Source organism: Lipophrys pholis (assembly GCF_963383615.2).
Source record: "Lipophrys pholis genome assembly, chromosome: 9".
In the NCBI taxonomy this organism is placed as follows: Eukaryota; Metazoa; Chordata; class Actinopteri; order Blenniiformes; family Blenniidae; genus Lipophrys; species Lipophrys pholis.
Genome location: NC_137639.1, coordinates 29609370 through 29625800, shown reverse-complemented (window position 1 = coordinate 29625800; position 16431 = coordinate 29609370). Strand labels below are relative to the sequence as shown.

Genomic DNA, 16431 nt, shown 5'->3' with positions numbered 1-16431 from the left:
ACAGCTGTTAGTGTTTCACACCATGTCTCTGTCACACAAAGTATTTCTCCTTTCAAGTTTACAACGTCTTCCTCTTTTCTCACGGGGGGGAGTTTAAACAAATCACGAGGAAGGATTTGTTGACCTGAAACCGACGGCTATTCATGACAGAACCTGCAAAGCAAATATTACTGAAATGCTGAATACATTTCAGCGAAAGCACACGGCCTGGATTTGAACTTCTCTCCGTCTAATAAAAGCCATTTCCGCCGTATAAACACTGGACGGCGGCTGATGCTTGTTTAAAAGTGCTTTTAAGAGTGCATTAGAGGGCTATTGTGCTCCGTTCACATGTTCTTTACACACATTTAGCTGATTGCAGAGGTGTGTGTGTGTGTGTGTGTGTGTGTGTGTGTGTGTGTGTGTGTGTGTGTGTGTGTGTGTGTGTGTGTGTGTGTGTGTGTGTGTGTGTGTGTGTGTGTGTGTGTGTGTGTGTGTGTGTGTGTGTGTGTGTGTGTGTGTGTGTGTGTGTGTGTGTGTGTGTGTGTGTGTGTGTGTGTGTGTGTGTGTGTGTGTGTGTGTGTGTGTGTGTGTGTGTGTGTGTGTGTGTGTAAATCAGCTTTCACCCACAGATAAAAAGAGAGGTCAACAGGTTTAACTGCTATTTTTCTAAAGAGAATATATCAGCGTAAAACACTTAAAATGGGGAATTAAAGAAAAAATGAAATGGCTTAAATTGAGTACATGGAGTTAAAAAAATGTAAGAGTTAAACCGTTTAAACTTTAACTCTAAAAGTTCAAATGGCTAAAAGAGCATTAATGTTGAAACTGTCAAAATACTCGAAAAGAGTTTGAAAATGTTATAATAGATAAGGTGTGTGAAATAAGTAAAAAAAAACAAAAAAAAAAACAGAAATGTGCTTAAAAAGGCTAATAAAAATGTACTTTGTTATATTTAAAAATAAAAAAGATAAAATCGTAATGAATAAAGTGAAAATATTGCAATGGCAAAAAAAGCTGAAAAATTAAATGAAAACACCTGAAATGTCTAGAATGTGTATAAAAGTTAAAATGGCTTAAATGAAGTACATGGAGTTGCAGAAACATAGAAGACAAATGTCCAAAATAGTTAAAATCTGAAAAAGTTAAAATGTCTCGAATTGTGCTTTAAAAGAACTCGACTGTTCTACATTGTTGTAATCAAACTTGCAACAAAATGCAACTTAAGATCCGGTTTATTTGCTGTGTGCATTTTAAAGGGTCAACATGTTTTTTTAATCAATTTTATTTCGTGGAAAATGGTAAAAGCGGCTTTGTTTATCGATGAAACGTTGCACAGATCTGGTTTTGATGATGGGACGACAATAAACTCGGTTACTTGCAACTTAAGTGAAGTTTTTCCTTTTCATGCGGGGAATCTTAAATCCACAAACAAAGTCACTTCGCTGCAGATGATCAGAGAAGGTGATTGGAGAAACACCATGTTCTCTGCGGTTCGTTGTACAAATAAACTTTACTCGTGTCGGCCAATAACGGCACAGCTGGTGTGTTCATAAACCGGAGCCGTGTGTGTGTGTGTGTGCGTGTGCGTGTGCGTGTGCGTGTGCGTGTGCGTGTGTGTGTGCGTGTGTGTGTGCGTGTGCGTGTGTGTGTGTGTGTGTGTGTGTCCTTGGAAAGAACTGCTCACTTCTTGGTGTTTCAGTCCAGATCAGATCCGTTTCCACTGAGAGGCTGGAAAGCATCGACAGGTTAGCGTTAGCTCGGGGAGTCGCCGGTCTGCGTTTTAGTTTTGCTTCCTCTGCTGTGGTGAAGCTGTGTGTGAACAGTTCTTCACTTTTTGCCGCTCACTGCAGCAGACAATGGCGATTATTCACTTAACATCAAATAATCGGGATCGACGCAACACGTGAACGACATTAAATGCCACTGCAGTTCTCTTCGGGGAAAAACCGTTTCGTTTGGGCAATGTGAACACGCCCGCGTATTCTGAACCGATACTGGTATTGGTATCAGTATTGGACCGGAAATTGGTATTGGCATGGAACCCAATACTGTTATTGGTATGGGACCCGAAACTGGTAATGGTATCGGACCCGATACTGGTATTGGTATTGGACCCGATACGGGTATTGGTATCTGTATTGGACCCGAAACTGGTCATGGTATCGGACCCGATACTGGTATTGTTATTGGACCCGGAACTGGTAGATACCGGTATTGGTATGGGACTTGATACTAGTATTGGTATGGGACCCAATACTGGTATTGGTGTCGGTATCAGTGTCGGACTCGATACAGGTATCTCTAATTAGCAGCAGTCATAATCTAATTTCATTCCTTTGCATAAGATTAAGATTAAGAAGCTTTATTGTCATTGTACAGAATACAGCGAAACTCTCTTATAGCAGCAGCAGCAGCATGTCACATTCACAATCAGATAAATAACTACTCTGTGGTAAGGTGCAGTATTAAAGGGGACATATCATGCTAAATCCACTTTTTTAGCCCTTAAATGCATTTTGTTGTATATTTAGAGTGTTTAGAAGTACAGAAAAGTTCAAAGTAGTCTCTTCAGGTGCTCCGTTGATATCTTTATATTCTGTTTTGGTCATATTTTGCGATCGGTTTCGATTTTTCTATTCTCTATTACGTTTTTTGAACAATGACGTCACAGTATTCTCAGCGGAACTGCCAAATTAGGACATCGACATTTCGAGCAATCCGCCATTTTTGTTTCTCGCTGCGATTTTGTAGTCCAACCGAAGTTACGAGAGGATAAGTCGAAATGTTCGGTTGTTGGATGTAGTAACCCACAAGCTTCGTTACACCGTCTCCCAGCATCAGAACCTTTTCGAAGTGCCTGGTTGAGTTTTATTTTTCACAGAAATGTACCCACATCTGTGGGTAAGGTCATTTTTGTGTGCGCGAATCACTTTAAGGACGACTGCTTCAGCAACCTCCGCCAGTATAAAGAAGGATTTGCCGAAAGACTTGGTCTGATTGAGCGGTCAGTTCCTTCTATCTATGGAGACGACGAACAGAGCACTTCGGTAAGCTGTATATAACGCTAAAAAGTGTGATGATAAGACGTCCCTGTCATTGTTTTGTTAGCATTAGCAGTTGCACCGTCTTCATATGTTAGCGCTGTGTGCTCGTTTTAGATTATAATGTAACTTCTGTGTTAAATAGTCGTTGTAATACACGCAGTATTGTAGTAGTGGGCATGGATGGAGAAGTTAGTGTAAATATAGTAACACACCATTGCGTTACATCCATATGAAGACGTTGTTCTGTAGGTGCATCATCGTCATTTTCATCTCGCTCCGCCGGGTCCGACTCTGGCTCCAACATGTATGGCTGGATGGACAAATCTTCAGTTGTTGACATTTTGTAAATAATGTGTGAATATAAAGTTTCTGCGCCGCTAGATAATTGTATCTGTTCTATCAAACTACAAAGATGGCCGAACAGGGTGACGTTGAACCGAGTGTCACCTCTGCAACCTGGAGAGGAGGCGGGGTATGAAGAGACCGCCCCAAAACGAGTTGCTCTCAGAAGCACATCAGAAAAGGGGTTGAAAAGGGGCCTGTGGAGCTCTAATAATGAGGAATTCAGACCCAAGCATTGCAGTTTCGCGTTGTATAGACCACAACTGTATGATTTATATGTAAAAAGGAAGGATTTAAAAGCATGATATGTCTCCTTTAAGGTTGATGAGGGTGATCTGTTTTATCTTAAACATGCAGGAAAAAGAAATTCAACCAAAAATGTCCTCCATGGTATGACATGACTGTTTAGAGTGTCACTCTGAATCTGCTTTACTTTCATTTTATCGTACGTTTATTTGATGTGTTTCATCAGATCTGACAGTGAAGAAACTCCGGTCGCTCCGTTGTTTTCCCGCCCTGCAGTCAAAACAAGCAAAAAGAATTAATCATGGACGTGGACATGAAGGTTGGTAAGTCCCTCGGCAAACCGTACACCCTGTACATACAGATGTATGTGTAAATGTACGTGTGCTGCATATATGTGCGCAGAGTTTTACGAATTCAGCAGCTCGACTTTGATGTGACATGAAACAAGAGGCGAAACCAGCGAGAGCAAAAAGCTGTAAAATATTCCTTTCAATTGACCAGACAGAGTGATATATTCTGGTCAGGGTGAGCAGGAAGTAGAAACTTGTTGAAATGTGGCGGAGCAGCAGGCCTGACCGCGGCTGTGAAGGTCAGTCCGGCAGAATGTGGAGGTCATCGACCGCTGGCTGCAGGCAGGGCAACGATAAACGGGGGGGGGGGGGGGTAGGACGAGGGCAGGCGATGGGATTTCACACAGCCGGTTTCAAAAACCAGCAGCGGTCGTTGAATTCTGGTCCCAGAGAGACGCCATCCTGCATGTTCCTGCTTTAACGCCCTTGAATCTCGTGTTTGTGCCACAATCGAGTCCAGTAAGAAGCAATCAGGTGTGTTTCAACACTTCGGGATCCCTCAGGGATCAGAATCGGGCACCCCGTCCACTCTAAAAAAAATATTTAGAGCCACGATACAACGCAAAATATTTGAGATTCATGGAAAAATGAAGATTTGACATCAAAACAGCAATTAAAACATAAAGAATGAAGACAAAATTATATTCTATTATATATAATTCTTATTTTGTTTTTTAACTTACCGATATGATTTGACATCCAGAACCAAATACTGTCGAGTTGAGTGATGATGTATTCACTTTTCAGAGCTTTGAACTGAGAAAATACAAGATTTGAGATTGCGCAAGCTAGCCAACTGGCTAGGCTAATGAAATCCGGCTGATTTCACTTCTACCATTAATATGTTGGTCTGCCCCCAAGTGCGTCAAAAAATACTACTCATCATGTTGATGCTGTGGTTTTGAGTGATGTAGCGTCTATTAGCTTTAAAAACTTCCTACTTTTCGACTGGGAAAGTATAGAATTCGCATTAGCTAACTACATGGCTAGCCGAGACTAAGAAAGATGTCGCTTTTAGTGTTAAAGGATGTATTTACGAAATAATGCTTCCCTTCTCAATTGTGTTTTGAGTGATGTCACACTATCTACTCATAGTTCGCAAAACTTCCTACTTTTTATGCAAAAGTGGGAAATGTTAGTTTAACTTTGTCTTTGTTAGCCTAGCTAATTTGCTATATGTTTTAATTTTATTGAGATTAGTTTGTCCAGGAGGAATGCATACATTCAAAAACAAGGGTCCTAACCGAGAACCCTGTGGAACTCTGGGATTAATTGCAGTACATGCATCTATATCATCCTCAATGCCGTTCTTAAGATTCCCTTATTTGGGAAATAACACGAGCCACTTGAACACACAGTTTCTATCCAACATTATTTATTCAGTCGTTTCCTAATTTTCACTTGACAGGTAAAGAGATGAGACTTGAAATACAGTTGAAATGCTTCATTTTTCACCTTCTCCACAACAATTATCAAACACGTCGACTGGCACAGCACTGAAATTCAGAGACGTCTGGTCGCGGGTTGTTTTTTCGGTAGGAAGGGTGGAACTTAAAATGGTATCTAAAAAAGACAACAACCAAAACTAAGAGAACGACGGCGTGAGCGCAGACGGTCTGCCGACAGACATTTAGAAGTGGAAAAAACTGACGCGTGAAGTCGCCTGCTGATGTTTAATCGGGAAACAAAGTGGATGAGCAGGTTTCTGGTGTCGTTGTCGGGGCACACAGAAGAAGAAGCTTGGAATGAAGGGAAAGGTGCTTTATTTTTTAAATGTATTAAGATGTTTCAGGGCTTTAAAACCTCTTGATTGTGGATCTACTCGATAACGGCCTTAGCACACGGCGAACCGGTTGTTACAGACTCTTCAGGAAGTCCGTAAAAATCTGCAATTTGACCAAATAATGCATTAAAAAGAACCATGAAACACATTTTTTAAAAGGTTTTCAGGAATAATATAGAACAGTTTTTCCATTTCGGGTAACCAGAAGTGAGAATTCAATGTTTTTTTTCTTTTTTAAAGCCCCTTCATCATACTGAGTGGATGTTTTGGGCTTTTGGTGAAAGAGGCTGTTGAACATTGGGAATTTGTTTGTTGTTTCACTCTCTTCTCACCCCGACTGGTCCAAGCAGATGGCCGCCCACCTCTCAGTGTGTCGGAGGTTTCTTCCTGTTAGGTTTTTTTTTTAACTCTTCTCTGTGGCTCATGTACTGAAATGCTGTCTTTGTTTTGTAGCTGAGAGGAATTAAAAAAAATAAATAAAAAAGCCACATTTTCAGATCAGAATTACAACTCAATACTAAACTGGTGTGAAATATCCGAAACCTTTTTACCAGATTTTATTTAGGTAACAACAGCGTACCCATCAGCTTGCGTGCAAAAACTGTCGCCAATCGTGCCGAATCTTTACACACTTTTGTCGATGACTGAAGCTGCCGTTTGTGCACAACTTAACACAAAGAGGGCGGGGCTTATATAATCAACCAAACAACACTATTGGTTGCAGAATTAGGACACGCCCATCGAGCACAGGATGAGTCATTAAATGTTTTACCACAAAAGGATTTGAAATTTTATGTAAAAAAAAATAAAAATCTACATTTAAAAAAAATAAAATCTACTTGCCATAAATTAGAAAATAAATATTTTATACGTATCAATCCAGATAAAAACTGAGGAAATATATTATTCATTTGGGCTTTAAATCGGCTTAGAAAAAAATGCTATGTCATTACTTTTAGAAACGTATGGATTAATTACAACGCTTAATCCTTTAAAATTCTTAAAATAGTAAACATTCCTTAATATTGTTTACTGGCCCAGTTTAATAATCAATATTATATACTGTTTAAATATGATTAAATTAGTGGAAAAAGTATAAGAAACACAAAAAGCCCCTCATACTTTACAATTTTAAGCTTAAATTTTCCTCTAAATGGAATCAATTAAACTTAATGACTCAATCATGTTTCTTTTCCTGAATTTTCAAATTCCTGATGTTAAACTTTGATCGTAAAGTTAGCTTATATGAAAAAAAAAAAAAGACGTCCCAGACCGGTGTTTTAAATTGTATATTAAACTCTTTTTAATGCCTCAAAATGTTATTTGAAATCACAATTTATTTAATTTTTTTTGTTTGTTTGTTATTTTGGGTGATTACACAATACTTAAAGGTGCTGTAGTTTTTTTTCCAAGTTTGGGGAAAAAACGCCTGAAATTGGAAGCATTTTCCCTAAATAACTAAAAAGTGATTAAAAGTCTTCAGGTTTTCACGCCATCATGTTCTTGTGATGGTTGTTGTGGCCACAGAAATCTGATCCTTCCTACCAGAAACACTAAAACTAACTGATAGCTGGTAATTTACGAGAAACTTCAAAGTAAATTTCCGTAAATTCAGCGAACAGATTCAAGACGTTAAAATGCAATACATTCGACAATACTTCATGACCAACTAATTTTGGGGTTCAAATGTGGTTTAAAAGACTTTCTTGTTGAAGATTCAAGAAGTCTTTGAGCATTTCACTCAGTTTCCCGTATATTTTTTTCCCCCTCATAGTTTGGATTTCGTCAGCAGCAATGACGAGAACAACTGAATACTCAATAAAGCTGTTATTACTTTGAAACTTCCTTCTTAATCTTCAAACCTGAGCTGGAAATTGTTATTGTTGCTTTCCCCTGAAGCCCCGCTCATCCCTTCACAGCGATTTCTTCAGTAAAGAGCTAAAAAAGAAAAGTGGACGACTTGCTCTTTGGGATGTGAAACGACTGAAATGAAAACAAAAACAAAACAAAACTTTTTCAGGTGATTCACAGCTTGAAACCACCATCTTTGTTTTGGTCCATGACCTCCCATTCATCAGCAGCTACACCCTTTCCTCCGCCTGTTCACGACGTTTAAATACGGGTTGAATTACGGTGCGTTCATGTTGGTACGTTCAGTTGGGACGATAATAAGGTGAGTTTCGCGTCTAAATAGTAATGCTACATGAGTCTTTCAGAACTTTTCATTTTCTACTGGGGTTGATCAATTTCTCCTTAAAGTGGACGGATTAGCTATGAAGAGTCAACGTTTTATTATTTGTATGGGAATATTATTTTTCATGGTTTTGCTGTATTTAAATTTTTTTTTAATGTCCACACTTTTCTATTGAAAATTATTTATCTCATTTCTCATTACTGTCTCATTACTTTCTTGGATTAAAATTATATATTTTTTTTAATTAGATAGTTTTTGAGATGTATTTATTTTCCCACTTTCCAGTTCGTCATGAACGCACCATTTTAAATCTCACTTGGGAGATTTCAGCAGCCGGACTCCTTTAGGGCCTGTGGATGTTTGTTTTCGGTGAAGTTCACTTGTCGATTAGTTTGAGTTTAGACGTAAATCTGAAGCGTTGTGTCAGAAATAAGACGGCGTCGCCGTATTCCTTTGTATTGAGCTAAAACATGAAAATGCATTAACGTCCCAACGGCAGCTGCTTGTTCCTCCCTTCCAGGCCGGTTGTGAATTCTTAGGTCCCGTACATTCTCGCGTTTCATCCTTCCGCCTCAACATGTTGGATCACTGCATCGTCCAACGGACAAATAGAACAAGTTCATATTATATATATATTTTATAAAATAAAAATCTTAGATTTCCCAGTATACAATAATAAAATGATGCACTCTGCAGAAAAAAAAAAAAAAAAAAAAAAGGGTAACAGGAAACTCCATATATACATGTCGGGATGGGATTTTGGCAGACGAGAACGTAGACGAAGGTCATTTATTGTAAACAGCTCGTTACTCCTCGGGTTCCTTCCTCTTCTCGCAGTTCCTCCTCGTTCCCCATTACATTCAGAACTCCAGAAAAAATTGTGCTTATAGAAATCTCCTGGGACGAGCCTTCGCTTCCTGTGAGTTGTCCTGAACAGTCTTTGTGGCTGGTAGTTAGCTCAGGAGATGGTGGTGGTGGGGGGGGTCCACATTATGGAATAACGGTGCAATATGTAGAAATGTAATAAATGTTCCACTCAATATGTAATAACACCGCATTTGTTATAAAATTCTTGAACGCATTATGTAATAAACTTTGCCGCATTTTGTAATAACTTGTTACATATTGCAACAGTTATTACAAAATGCGGGTGTATAGAGCTGCATTATGTAATAATGTAATACATTTTCAACTCATTATGTAATAACACCACATTTTGTAATAATCTGCATTTTTAATAAACGTTGTTGCATTTTGTTATAACTCATTACATATTAACAGTTACTACAAAATGCAGGTGCTCTACTTTTTCTATTAATGTAATAATTTGGTGCATTATGTAATAAATCATCAAAATTGATACCTTAATTAGAAAAGCCATTACACTATCAGAATGACATTAAGCCTTCCAGCTTAATTAGGATTTATTTAAAAAAAATATAAAAAAATTAGTAGGATGTTTTATTGCTCAGGCCCAAAAGTAACTGTATTCATTGTAATGGAGAATTAATTACTGACACAAAAATTATGGGTGCACCGAATTTTTGCAAGACATATACACGACATAACGCAATCTGCATTATTTTATGTCATTATTATAGTTGATACAAAGCATAAAAACAAACATTTATTCCATTATTACATATTGCATACATTATATATTAAAGTTTATTACAAAATGCGGCGTTATTGCATGATAATTTTAAAATGTATTACATACATACATAATGCGGCGCTACGGGGGTGGAAGATGTTTGCGCTTCGTGATCGGAGGTGAAGTTGATTTTTCCCCACAACTTGACTTCAGGCTCAGATTTCAACGTAGCGGCGTTTTATTGACGAGGACGAGGCAGAAGACCGGGAGGCTCCAGCTGTGCTTGGGATACAGGAATGTACACGGTGGAGTGTGTGTGTGTGTGTGTGTGTGTGTGTGTGTGTGTGTGTGTGTGTGTGTGTGTGTGTGTGTGTGTGTGTGTGTGTGTGTGTGTGTGTGTGTGTGTGTGTGTGTGTGTGTGTGTGTGTGTGTGTGTGTGTGTGTGTGTGTGTGTGTGTGTGTGTGTGTTTTAGAGTGTGCGTGGAGCAATGAGGCCTGGGTAAAGACACTGAGTGGTGCAGGACGGACTGACGGACGGGTTTTTAGTTTTCCTCGTCGGTGAGCTCGTCCTCGCCGGTGGCCTTCTCCGGGATGGCCTCCAGGCTGCGCCGGCCGCGGGACTCCGAGGAGCTGGACGACCCGCCGGCCGCGCCGCCTTTGCTCAGGTTACAGGTCAGCGCCGCGTAGTGGATCTGCTTCAGGTTCTCCTGGACTTCGCCTCGGGCGTGTTTCAGGAGGTCCGCCTGGCCCTGTGGGGGGAAACGGAGAGGTTTGAGAAGATTGTCAAGACCGGGAATCGAACCGCGAGCCCGATGGGAGGGTGACCCAACAGAGTCAGTTTAATAAAAGTGGGAAATGATTTGGTAGGTTTGTTACTACTCTCCATGTTTTATCCGGTAATTGTACGCTGTTGGTTTGATCCCATCTTGTGTTTTTGGCTGGACTCCCTGCACCACCTGGTGGTTCAAACTGGTATTACAACATCAAGCAACGGCTAGCTGATCAGCTCAATAATATTTTGACCGATGCTCGTTTTCACCAGCAGTTTTGTCATTTTAAGGTATTTTTGGCACAAAATTGTTGAAATGAACATGAACAAGATCCAGGTGTGCGATCCGTCTGAATTTAACCATGAATTTAGTCCGTTTTTGTGTGTAGGTGTATTTGGGAACTACATCTGACTGGCAAAGTACAATATATTGAACAACAGTGCTGGAAACATTATTTATTAGAGTTTATACGCATATTTTGAATACATTTCTGATATCTTGTCGCAGCCTTTACGAAAAATCACGGGTCAATGTGATGCCAAAGAACTCTTCTTTCTGAGTTTCCTACGTATCTCTTAACGTGGTTTATAGTAATTAGAATTTAAAAAATTCATTACAGAAGAACCACTAGTTTTTCTTGTCTTGTAGCGTTTAGAATTCAGCATTTGATTTCTGGACACGCAAATGAGGCTCAACAGAGACTTTCTGTGTTCACACACACCATGAAACCACTCATTGCAAGGAGACTTTACTGAATTTCACATTTCAGTGTCTTCTCAAGAAGATTTGCCACATACTTATGAAAGACGTTGCTTCATGATGGTCATTTAACTGTGGAAATGTATATTTTTCCGTGCTACATTAGTCTGTCTAAATAACTTTGTGGGTGAATATTTTCACTGTCATCACAATTAATGACATTATTTGGTCAAAAATGTAATTCCAGAGACTTCGTTTTATTAAAAATGTACAGTGTAAATCCCCCCCCCCCGCCACACACACACACACACACACACACACTAGGGCTCCAGTCATGTATCTATTGTCTGTATATAAACAAACAGCCCCAGTGGGGGGTAAATTTAAGAGTGTGGCATTTAACTCCTCTGTTCTCATCTCTGGGCTCAGACAGCAGACGCAGCAGCAGCAGCATTGTGTCCGTTATGAAACCGTCGGTTTCCACTCTGTCATTATCGTGAAGTGACGGCTCAGCGTGGCCGCCGTCATTAACCCGCCTCGCTGTCCATCTGTGACTCGGCGTGAATCAGAACTCTGCCATTTTGACCTGCAGGGCTGCAGCTTGTGGCTTAACAGCCGTCAGCACCGCTGCTTACAGCCAGCAGGGGGCGAACTGAGCTCGAGTCTCCAGTCGTTGACTCCTGAGTGCTAATCAGGAAAAGAAAAACGTGTGGAGTTAAAGAAAAAAATATAATCTGCATTTACTTAAAGATTTGACCCTTTTTTATAATAAAAATCCTAATTTAGGAGAGCTAACCTGCTAGCCCAATCAGCATCGTAATGTGAATTTTTACCACAAGATGGTACAGTGAGTCACTCCAATACTCATTTTACATTCGGCCCGACAACAGAAGAAGCCGATAAACTACTCGGACGTTCATAGCGACAGAGTTCAATCTCCATTAAATACAAATGTTTGAAGGCCTTGATGACAATTTCAAAAGGCTCCATTTCTCAATAAATGAGAAACTCACGTATATTACGATTGCTGTGAAAAAGTTTAATGACATTAGTAGTCTTTAAATCAAGAAATTTAAAACTACTTCGATGAATGAGCTCTCTTTCTGAGTATTAATCTTGGATTATCTGATTCCAGTTTCATAAATGTGGATTATCTCTTATTCCTGTTATCCTTTATGATAATACACTTTATTTAAGGCTCTTATTCACATTTTTAACCATTTTATTTTTTTCATCAACAAATAGCCCTGAGTAACTGAAGCTCTGTTGTGGTGATGCGGTTTGATTCCTGCAGTTTCCATCTACTTCCTGCAGAGTTCAGTCCAAGTTCAGGTCCCGGGAGCCTGGAGCCTGGAGCCTGGAGCCTGGAGCCTGGAGCCTGGGGCCTGGGGCCTGGGGCCTGGGGCCGGTCCTGTCCCGTCTGACATTTGGCAAAAGGCAGAGCACACACTGGAAAGGTGTCTGCGCTTTACATTATTTACGTTGTTGGATTTATTGTGTGGATGTAAAGAGACGGCGCGGCTCATAAACCTGCACTCAGTGCTGTTTGCACACTTCTCAGCATGTGGGTCATGAGTGCACTTAAAAAGCTGAATGAGGATTTAGATCTAAATCTTTTTTTTAAAAAGTCACCAAAAATGAAGACTTTCCTCATTTATTCTGATAAATCTTTGATTCCATGTTTGTGCTTTGCATCTCCCTCCACTAACATCGAGATTATAGAGCATCTTCCTCCACTAACGTCCAGATTATAAAGCATCTCCCTCCACTAACATCTAGATTATAGAGCATCTTCCTCCACTAACGTCCAGATTATAAAGCATCTCCCTCCACTAACATCTAGATTATAGAGCATCTTCCTCCACTAACATCCAGATTATAAAGCATCTTCCTCCACTAACATCCAGATTATAGAACATCTCCTTCCACTAACATATAGATTATAGAGCGTCTTCCTCCACGGACATGTAGATTATAGAGCATCTCCCCCCCACTAACATCCAGATTATAAAGCATCTTCCCCTGACATCCAGATTATAGAGCATCTTCCTCCACTAACATCCAGATTATAGAGCGTCTCCCGCCACTAACATCTAGAGTATAGAGCATCTTCCTCCACTAACATCCAGATTATAAAGCATCTCCTTCCACTAACATATAGATTATAGAGCGTCTTCCTCCACGAACATGTAGATTATAGAGCATCTCCCCCCACTAACATCCAGATTATAAAGCATCTTCCCCTAACATCCAGATTATAGAGCGTCTTCCTCCACGAACATGTAGATTAGAGAGCATCTCCCCCCACTAACATCCAGATTATAAAGCATCTTCCCCTAACATCCAGATTATAGAGCGTCTTCCTCCACGAACATGTAGATTAGAGAGCATCTCCCCCCACTAACATCCAGATTATAAAGCATCTTCCACTAACATCCAGATTATAGAGCGTCTCCCTCCACTAACATCCAGATTATAGAGCGTCTCCCTCCACTAACATCCAGATTATAGAGCATCTCCCTCACTAACATGTAGATTATAGAGCATCTTCCCCCACTAGCATGTAGATTATAGAGCATCTTCCTCCACTAGCATGTAGATTATAGAGCATCTTCCTCCACTAGCATGTAGATTATAGAGCATCGTCCTCCACTAACATCTAGATTATAGAACATCTTCCTCCACTAACATCTAGATTATAGAACATCTTCCTCCACTAACATCTAGATTATAGAGCATCTTCTTCCACTAGCAGGTAGATTATAGAGCATCTTCCTCCACTGGTGTTTCCATGAAGCAGTTTTAACCCCCAACACAGTGAAACGCTGTGCGGCTCTCGCCGGTTGTGAGCCTGAAGGTCTCACCTTGAGGATGGTGATGTTCCACGTGAAGCTCTCCACGGCCTTGTGCAGCTTCCGGCCCTTGAGCCCTTCCTTCACAGCCAGGTCGTGCAGGTTCTCGTGGAACTCCATCGCTGAGGAGGGGGGGGGGGGGGGGGGGGTGAAGAGTGTAGAGTCAGTCTCTCTGGTGGTTAGTTGGACAGACGAGCGGCCGCGAGGTGGCGGTGAGGAAACACATCAGAGCAAAGAGCCCGGCGTGCACCGACCACATCTCGGGAGTCTGCGGGGGGAACGTAGGGGACCCTGCGTACTGGAGCTGCGTCGGCTCTGAACAGACGGGGCATCCAGCAGGAGTTTTCTCCCGAGCCGAGAATCGACCGGGCCCAATTTGGGACTTGCATTCGAGAGGCGGAGGACTGAGAATGTTGATATTTTCCCCCACAGTCACGATGCAAAGATTTCTCTGGGAACGTGTTTACGGCAAGAAAGAGACTGTAAGCAGATCGAGTTTCTCTTCTTCATCTCGCCATTGATTATTCGGTAGCTGACAAAAGAAGAGGCACTCCTTATCTCTGGGGATCCCTTGTGTTTTCACACCATGGATTTCATGCAGAGAGACACATGGAAACCCAATTCTTATTTTTTACCTCCAGACTTTTTAAGATGCACACGGTTTTACACAAGTAGCTAAATGTTCGTACTCATACTGCTTCTTTATGCAGTCTGTCTGTAGTTGGTAAAAAATAATCAATAATCCTCATCATAGTAGTGAACAGGCTTGTTTGGTGAGCTTCATTCCCGAATGTCGAAGTTGCTCACATTTCCCCAGCTCGTACACACTAAAAAACATGTTGGAACCGCTGATTTATAGTAATTACCTTGACTGGGTGATTAAATCTTTGGCCTAACTCAATATGTCTGGTCTGTTGATTCCAATTAACACATTAAAAAGCCCTCAGAGGACAGACAGTCTGTGTCCTCAGATTCTTTCACTCCTTTGGAAGTTTTGGAATTCAGGTTATTGTTTTTCCACAGAGAAAGATCAGTTTGCATTTTTTTTATTGACTGCATGTTGATACTATCAGAAATTCCAAAACAATGTGGGATTTTCCTGTTGAAATTGACCTTAAACGACACGTTTGTCCTCAGTTCTTTCCGCACGGTTTGCACACGAGGCCTCTTTTTTTTAATTTTTTTTTTCCATCAGAACGACCGTGAACCTGACAAACCCTCTCAGTCAGACACCAGAAGGTTCGCTGTGGTAACTAACAAAGATTTTAGCAGCAGATCCATTGAGTTCTGAGGTGGAGTCACGTGAATTCTGACTCTTTTTTGTCCAGAAAACCCCCACCACAGATCGAGACCTGGGGGTTTTGGATGCCAATGAAGTGATGGTTGCGTTCCCCGAACTAAACCTGATCCATTTTCAAGATGTCCCAGCAGAACAGCGTCTTCCCATAATGCATCCCGGTGCCATGTTTTAATCCTCGTCATTCCTGGTCTGCACCTTGTATGAGGCCGATACCTGATCTGATCAGAGATTGGGGAGGATATGCGCCAATGTGCTGGATGCATACGATCGCTATAGACTCTTCTAGCATGGTGGACATCGCCTGTTACATTACAGTCAACGCCTTAAAATTTGTATTCATTATGCGAAAATCTCTTGTTGGTGTCGTTCTGTGATGGACAACTTTAATACCGGCAACCTGCATCTATAATTCTTGGTCATCCGTGATTCTGTCCCTGGTTCAAACTCTTTCAAACCCTGCGATGGCTATTTTCCTCTTTCTAACACATCAACTGTGAGGACCGTTCATGTTGCTGCCCACTCACAGGTGCAGCGCTGAAGGAATAATCAAGTGTGACTCACTTCACCTGTCTGTGGCTAAATGATGCGTCGCCTCTGTGAACTTCAGCGCTGCGCCCCGACTGTTTACCCGACTTCATACGGCGGCAATAAACCAGCTCGTTGGACTATTTCGGTTACATTCTGCAATTACACAGCAGGAGGTCGCTTGTGCAATCCGTGACATCTGCACTCGTATCCTGGTGACCTTATGTCTCCACTTGACGACCAGATGATTTCAACTTTCAGCACAGAAGGATGAGAACAGACTGAAGTGGTTACGACCCGTTTGTTTTGAAGAAAACGATAGAAGTGGACTTCAGACGCACCAGAGGAGAGAAAATACACTGGGCCGCTGCCACACGGGGCCCAGAGTCGCACTCACTTTCATTATGTGGTCACATGGGCATCGTGTGCCGAGCATGTGCACGCTCCCTCCGTTTTGAACCGCACCGTGTATCCCGCAGTGACATGTTGGCTAAAGCACGGGAGCAGTTCCCGGGGTGAAGGTGCTGACGAGATGTCCAGGGACAGGAAATGTACAGTACAGTCGGAGGAGGAGGAGGAGGAGGTGGAGATAACAAAAAGCAGAAGGAAGCAATGAGGCAGGATGAGAGGAAAGGGAGAAGGGCAGAAGGGAGAGAGTCGCAGTGTAGGCAGACAGACGTGATGCTCCTTCACTCTGGATTAGCATCACGGCAGCCAACAGAGGAGGGATTTGTCTCCTGAGGAGCTTTC

General features: G+C 41.3%; 1 protein-coding gene across 1 annotated transcript in view; it reads right to left on the bottom strand.

Moving 5' to 3' along the window:
• Positions 1 to 8665: 8665 nt before the first annotated feature.
• The window catches only part of plcl2 (phospholipase C like 2), a 45672-nt gene continuing 37906 nt past the window's right edge, over positions 8666 to 16431 (bottom strand). The window contains exons 6-7 of the mRNA XM_080471539.1: positions 13869 to 13978; positions 8666 to 10284 (exon numbers count right to left, since the gene is read on the bottom strand). Of these exons, the coding sequence (XP_080327665.1) occupies positions 10078 to 10284; positions 13869 to 13978 (317 nt within the window). The 3' untranslated portion in view covers positions 8666 to 10077. The remainder of the gene's footprint in view (positions 10285 to 13868; positions 13979 to 16431) is intronic.